This window comes from Chelon labrosus, assembly GCF_963514085.1.
Source record: "Chelon labrosus genome assembly, chromosome: 2".
NCBI lineage: Eukaryota > Metazoa > Chordata > Actinopteri > Mugiliformes > Mugilidae > Chelon > Chelon labrosus.
In genome coordinates, this window is record NC_140338.1 from 31,626,922 (window position 1) to 31,634,048 (window position 7,127).

General features: G+C 45.2%; 1 protein-coding gene and 1 long non-coding RNA gene across 3 annotated transcripts in view; one reads left to right on the plus strand and one right to left on the minus strand.

Moving 5' to 3' along the window:
• myh10 (myosin, heavy chain 10, non-muscle) overlaps positions 1–7,106 on the plus strand; it is a 45,338-nt gene extending 38,232 nt beyond the window's left edge. For both annotated transcript variants that reach the window (XM_084559140.1, XM_084559139.1), the window contains 17 exons: positions 420–632; positions 957–1,101; positions 1,186–1,392; positions 1,530–1,634; positions 2,062–2,214; positions 3,005–3,253; positions 3,349–3,561; positions 3,848–4,060; positions 4,184–4,345; positions 4,505–4,633; positions 4,740–4,828; positions 4,959–5,082; positions 5,317–5,406; positions 6,106–6,224; positions 6,333–6,441; positions 6,563–6,735; positions 6,950–7,106. In XM_084559140.1, the coding sequence (XP_084415266.1) occupies positions 420–632; positions 957–1,101; positions 1,186–1,392; positions 1,530–1,634; positions 2,062–2,214; positions 3,005–3,253; positions 3,349–3,561; positions 3,848–4,060; positions 4,184–4,345; positions 4,505–4,633; positions 4,740–4,828; positions 4,959–5,082; positions 5,317–5,406; positions 6,106–6,224; positions 6,333–6,441; positions 6,563–6,735; positions 6,950–7,094 (2,638 nt within the window). In that variant the 3' untranslated portion in view covers positions 7,095–7,106. The remainder of the gene's footprint in view (positions 1–419; positions 633–956; positions 1,102–1,185; positions 1,393–1,529; positions 1,635–2,061; positions 2,215–3,004; positions 3,254–3,348; positions 3,562–3,847; positions 4,061–4,183; positions 4,346–4,504; positions 4,634–4,739; positions 4,829–4,958; positions 5,083–5,316; positions 5,407–6,105; positions 6,225–6,332; positions 6,442–6,562; positions 6,736–6,949) is intronic.
• On the minus strand, positions 2,929–4,824 carry LOC311498553. The gene is made up of 4 exons (XR_014699414.1): positions 4,723–4,824; positions 3,823–4,006; positions 3,100–3,223; positions 2,929–3,004 (listed from the first exon to the last, which is right to left on the minus strand). It is a non-coding gene; the product is annotated as an uncharacterized lncRNA (long non-coding RNA).
• Positions 7,107–7,127: the final 21 nt, after the last annotated feature.

Consider the following 7,127-nt stretch of genomic DNA (forward strand, 5'->3'; position numbering starts at 1 on the left):
AAAGAAAATAATTCAATTCAAAAGTTTATTGGTCACATGTTTTGTAAAAAAGAGCATTCTTTACATACATACATTAAGCAATGGCTGCGCAAATCAGATGAAAAAACTGAAGATCTGAAGAGTTTGAAGTGTCTAGTAGTGCACTGTTATCCTCATGAATTATTTCATAAATACCAATTATTCTGTCCATGATTGCATTAATAAAAATATAATTAATAATTACTTAAATAATAAAGATGGACAAAAAATATAGAACACACTGAGTTAAGTTCATTTAAGATGAATGGAGAAATTAAAGACATTTAGAAGTCCAGTACCTTGGCTGAAGTTGTAAGCTAAGGAGACGTTTCTATAGTTTGATTATGACCAAGACCAAGTTCTGTAATTATGATCTGCTCTGCTTGTGTGTCTCCAACCAGGAGTGACGAGGAGACCGTCCAGAAGAACAACGCCTTGAAGCAGGTTCGGGAGCTCCAGGCTCAGCTAGCTGAGCTCCAGGAGGATCTGGAGTCTGAGAAAATGTGTCGAAGTAAAGCTGAGAAACTCAAGAGGGACCTGAGTGAGGAGCTGGAGGCTCTGAAGACGGAGCTGGAGGACACGCTAGATACCACTGCAGCCCAGCAGGAACTCAGGTGCTTAGATCTGGTCACTTGAGTCAACGTTGGTTGTATCTAAGAACTACAAGTTTGAATATGGAATATCTGAAGGTGTGGAGCAAGACAGGAGTGAGTTTACCAGATCTTTGTTGCTCACTCCATATCTCTCAGTGAGGATTAACACCTCAGTCAGTGTTGAGTATCTTCTGTAAATCAGCCGTCTATAGTGTTATAGATATGTTTATTCCCCACTGTTCACTTGACAGGGATTTCAATAGTAATAATAAGTCCTGCATGTTAAGATGTTTTGTGTTAGTATATTAGAAGATGTCTAGCTTCTTCCTTGTGTCTAAACTCCAGGACCAAGCGAGAGCAAGAGGTGGCAGAGCTGAAGAAGGCCATAGACGAGGAGACCAAAAACCATGAGGCTCAGATCCAGGACATGAGACAGAGGCACGCCACAGCACTGGAAGAGCTGTCTGAACAGCTGGAACAGGCCAAGAGGGTGAGTGGGTCTCACCCTTGAAGGGCTTGTGTTTGCCTACACACACAAGAGTTCTCTAAATGCTTTATTTTTTGTTGTGAGCAGTTCAAGGCCAACCTGGAGAAGAACAAGCAGTGTCTGGAGAGTGACAACAAAGAGCTGGCCTGTGATGTGAAGAGTCTGCAGCAGGCGAAGATGGAGTCTGAACACAAGAGGAAGAAGCTGGAGGCTCAGCTGCAGGAGTTTATGGCCAGGGCCACTGAGATGGAGAGGGCCAAGGGAGAGCTGACTGAGCGCTCATACAAACTCCAGGTAAAGATCTCCACAGACAGTTTTCAATATAGCCCCAGTGAGTTTGTATGAACTAGAACTTAAAGAACACCAAGTATTTGCATGCATTAAAATGATTTATTGTGTTTTCATCATAATTTGTCTTGTGTTGGTTGTAGGCGGAGCTGGACAACGTGTCTGCTTTGCTGGAGGAGGCAGAGAAGAAGAGTGTCAAACTGGCTAAAGAAGTTGAAAACTTGAACAGCAAACTGCAAGACTCAGAGGTGTGACAGAGCTACAGCCTTTTTGTCAAATTCAGAACTATAGGGACAGTTTTTCCTTATAGTCTATGGAGGTGTACTGGTACAAAGTATTTGTCACAATAATTTGGTCTGAAGCAGAAACTCCAGAAGGGTTGGTCAAAGACTATTAGTTTTTGTGCAATGGATCAAATGATTATTCTGCTTAATCAATAACATTTTTGTCAACATAACTGATAATGAATTGGTAATGAAGACAATTGTTAGTTACTGGTAAAGGAACAAGCAGTGTTACCTGCCAGTCAGGAAATCTTTCACTTATTAAACTGATCACATCTAGGGAAGTCACTCATTAACCTTCCCTGAAGCTTGAGATGTATGAATGTGCAGCACGTATAACAGACACCTGCTTCTCCTTTGTCTTTGTTTCTGGTTGTGGTCTGGTGTGTAGGAGCTGCGGCAGGAAGAAACGCGTCAGAAACTGAACCTGAGCGGCCAAATCCGCCAGCTGGAGGCGGAAAAGAACACCTTGCTGGAGCAACAGGAAGAAGATGAGGAGGCGCGACGCAGCCTAGAGAAACAGCTGCAGACGGTGCAGGCTCAGGTGCATATTCCCACTCACAGACGTTAATTAGTCCTAATAATCATATACGTACACATCTATAGAATCGACACGCACAAGCACATGAGGAACACATTTGGGTACCAGTGATGCTCGACTGAGTGCCAAGAGAAGGACCGGGCAAAAGTTTCCAACTGTTTACCAGCTGTGAACACCTGCCGTTGAAGTGCAGAGCAGCAAGCAGACAGCTGTAACTCAGTGAGGCCTTGCAGCAAATTGAAGACCCCATGAAGTGAAAGACAAGATGTGTAGTTCAGATTAAGGAGGATACGTAGACAGCGGTTTTGGAGCTCATTTATCTGGCCACTTGCCAAACAGCACCGAGTGCTGAGAGGAGACGAGGAAAAGGAAAAGCATGAGATGACTGTACCTGTGTGTGTTTTAAGAAGAAGGCCCTGATCATGTGAATCATTGGTTAGAACAAATCAGCAGCAGCCAGAGTCATTTAAACCGAGAAAAGTGTGTTTTGTGTTTTAAGTAGCTACAGAAAATATATGGAATCTGAAGTAGTGAATGATCAATTTTTATTTGTATGACACAGAATTGGAAATCAAATGAGACACTACAACAACAGGATCTCACTGGTTGACTCTGTTAAACTCAAAGATGAACCTTATCAGTTGCTTAGACTACTAATAGATGGACGATCCACACGGCTCAGTAATGTGAATTTTCCCCTTCTTTTAGGTCACAGTGACCTAAGAAAGATGATGATTTCCAAATGTACAATTACCTGTATGTTTTTCTTGCTTTAAAACCGTCCTTCCTGTAGCTGTTTGAGACAAAGAAGAAGCTTGATGACGATGTGGGAGCAATGGACGGCCTGGAGGAAGCAAAGAGAAAACTTCAGAAGGACATGGAGCTCACCATCCAGCGTCTGGATGAGAAGACCATGGCCTTGGACAAGATGGAGAAGACCAAGAACCGACTGCAGCAGGAGTTGGACGACCAACTGGTGAACCTGGACCAACAGAGACAGATCGTCTCCAACCTGGAAAAGAAGCAGAAGAAATTTGACCAGGTACGCTGGATAACTCACAGGAGTGTCAGAAATGATAGACCAAGATCACATGTATGTCAGTGTATTGACGGCCATTGTTTCGTTGTCTGCACTAGATGCTGGCTGAGGAGAAGACCATCTCCGCTCGCTACGCTGAGGAGCGCGACCGTGCAGAGGCTGAAGCCAGGGAGAAGGACACCAAGGCTCTGTCTATGGCCAGAGCTCTGGAGGAGGCCTTAGAGGCCAAAGAGGAGCTAGAGAGATTTAACAAGCAGCTCCGTGCTGAAATGGAGGACTTGATGAGCTCCAAGGATGATGTGGGAAAGAATGTGAGTGAACGAAAGATAGTCTTCTTTGTGGGTTACGTCTTCTGAGCAAATAAATGTATCTTGATTAAATCTGGAGTTCATTTACAGCTGAAATGATAGCTTCCAACTTTCTATATTTATTTATATAACTAAAAGAAGTCAACCATCAAATTAGCTAATACTGATCAGCCATGGTAGTTTTTAATGTTGGATATGAAATACATTAATGTGGGTTCTTGGGAGGAACTTCAGTCCCTTGTTTTTTCCGACCTTGTTACATACTTGTTTCTCCTGTCGCTGCATACAGGTCCACGAACTGGAGAAGTCCAAGCGCACTCTGGAGCAGCAGGTGGAGGAGATGAGGACGCAGCTGGAGGAGCTGGAGGATGAGCTGCAGGCCACGGAAGATGCCAAACTTCGTCTGGAGGTCAACATGCAGGCGATGAAGGCCCAGTTTGACCGAGACCTGCTGGGCAGAGAGGAGCAAGGAGAGGAGAAGAAGAGAGCGCTGGTCAAACAGGTGCCATAATGGACTGAATGTGTAGATTTTATTTACACGAGTAATATCAACCGAGAACACACAAATTAGCATTTGTTATCTTTAGACTGCATTGATGTGCTGTGTGTCGTTTTCCTCTGCCAGGTGCGTGAGATGGAGGCAGAGCTGGAGGATGAGAGGAAGCAGAGAACTCTGGCTGTTGCCTCCAAGAAGAAACTGGAGATGGACCTGAATGAGCTTGAGGGTCAGATTGAAGCCGCCAACAAAGGCAGGGACGAGGCCATCAAACAGCTCAGAAAACTACAGGTATGCACCACCTTTCCTTCGCTACTTAGAGACCTCATCATCAGTATTTCATTTGATGGTTTAAATTTGGGTCCATGCCAAGCTTTTCTCCATAATAGTAAAGTCTGAGTTTTCTTCAATGTCAGCCTCTAACTTGGTTCATACTATGTTGCTGCTCAGGCTCAGATGAAGGACTATCAGAGGGAGCTGGAGGAGGCCAGAGCCTCCAGAGATGAGATCTTCACCCAGTCCAAAGAGAACGAGAAGAAACTCAAGAGCCTTGAAGCTGAAATCCTGCAGCTTCAGGAGGTTGGTTCAGGACTTTTCCTTTGCCTGTGATACATGCTCTTTTATTCATGTGAGTGATAAACACTACATTCTGAGGGAAACTGAAGGACCTTGTGTGTCTGTGTAGGACCATGCAGCGTCAGAGAGGGCCCGTCGACATGCTGAACAGGAGAGGGACGAGCTGGCCGATGAGATCTCCAACAGTGCCTCTGGAAAGTCAGTATCATCGTATAGTTTAGTGACAAGGGTCTATAAAACTGAGCTTCAGTGACAAAATGCTTGTCTTTGAGTCGTGGGATAGATTAAGGGTTCAGAGTCAGAATGAAAACTTTAACCTGTGTTTCAGGTCATCACTGCTGGAGGAGAAAAAGAGGCTGGAGGCTCGTATCGCCCAGCTGGAGGAGGAGCTGGAGGAGGAGCAGGGCAACATGGAGCTGCTCAACGACCGCTTCAGAAAGAGCACCATGCAGGTAGACTGACTACACATGGAATAAGAATCATTATTATTGGATACAAAACAAGACGTGCAGATATTTTGGATACCTCTTCCTTCAAATGCTAGTGTTATTTTTTTGTGTAAAAAAAAGAAAAATAATTGTGACAAGTTCTTAATGGTTAAAACATTTTTGTTAAACTACATTGTGCCTCGACCTTTGCCTTTCTTCTTTCCATCCTCCTTTCTCACCTCCCTCTCTTTTTCTCAGGTCGACAGCCTGAACAACGAGTTGGCTGGAGAGCGCAGCGCTGCGCAGAAGAGCGAGAACGCTCGACAACAGATGGAGAGACAGAACAAGGTCTGGTACAGTTCTAAGCCACATATGTATCTGTGCTTCTGTAAACGTAATCGAGAAGCAGCTTTTTCTTTGTCAGCCTGTTGTGGAATTCATTTTTCACTTCAGGCCAGAACACGCCATAGTTAGAAACAACATAATTATGAATGACTTAATATTCAATTTAAGGACTGTGACACACTAAGCCGACCGTTGGCGAGCGTCTGTGGCTTTCTCAGCTCATTCAGCATGTTGAACCGGCTGCCGAGTTCATCACTGAGAGAGATGTCTCTGATTGACTGTTTAACTAACAGAACCAATGCACGAGAGGAAAATAACGTGGAAGTGATGAAAGTAAACTAAATATCAATGTTTAAGGGTCACTAAGAAGGCTTTTCTAATTTTTCATTATCATCTCATCTGAACATTCAGATACACAAATATTTTCACAGTATGATCATCTAGGAAGCATGGTCAGGAGAGGCCAGAGAGAGGTCACTGCTAGCCTCCCAGCTAATAGTAGCTATTCCACTTTCCGGTCATTAACGGTTTAGTGCGTCGGCCCTTTAGTGTCTTGTTATCCTTGACCTTGGATTTGTTATTTACTAACTAAGGCTTCTTCCTTCCTGTGCACCCCACTCCTTGTGTTTGGGTTACCGTCCTCATCTGCTGTGGAGGTGTATGTATTTGATCATATTTAATGCTTCCCTATCATAAATGCAGGAGTTGAAAGCCAAGCTGGCAGAGCTGGAAGGGGCTGTCAAGTCTAAGTTTAAAGCGTCTATCACTGCCCTGGAGGCAAAGATCCTGCAGCTGGAGGAGCAGCTGGAGCAGGAAGCTAAGTAAGAGTCAGACTTATTAAATACCAAAGAACACTTTGCGTCCATTTGAGTAGAAAAGAGAAGGTGGTCGTATTTATTTGGTCTTACCGTTTCCTGTTAAATCTCCAGGGAGAGAGCAGCAGCCAACAAAATCGTCAGGCGTACGGAGAAGAAACTGAAGGAGGTGATGATGCAGGTGGAGGATGAGCGTCGCCACGGCGACCAATACAAAGAGCAGGTATTAATTCACAAGAGGAAACACTCAAGGAAAGACAAACTCTCGTTCTAGTCAGACTGTCCAGCCAGCTGTACAACCTCTCACTGTCTCTGTGTTTCCCATGTGTCCATCCTCCTGTCAGATGGAGAAGGCCAACTCTCGTATGAAGCAGCTGAAGCGTCAGCTGGAGGAGGCAGAGGAGGAGGCCACCAGAGCCAACGCCTCCCGCAGGAAGCTGCAGAGGGAGCTGGATGACGCCACCGAGGCCAGTGAGGGTCTCACCCGGGAGGTCAACTCCCTGAAGAACCGCCTCAGGTACAAAGAGACCAGCGTCAGACCCCATGTGTACTTTGACCATAACATAAGCGATAATAAGCCTCATCAGTCTCTGCTCTTAATTCTAAGCCAGACTAGTCACGTCCTGGTTCTAGCATCTTATTTGTGTGTGAATTTCAGCTGTGTCTTCTCATCCAACAACAAACTGCTTCTTTAAGCAGCAGAGGCTTAAGTTGTCTTTTTCCCCGAGCAGGCGTGGAGGTCCGGTGAGCAGCTTCTCCAGCCGCTCAGGCCGCCGCAACCTCAATCTGGACGGGGCCTCCGTCGACATGTCAGACGACGACGCCGACAGCCGCACCAGCGACTTCAACGAGACGCAGACCTCCAATGTCGAGTAAACGCAGCGATCCTCTCCTCCCTCCCTCCCTTTT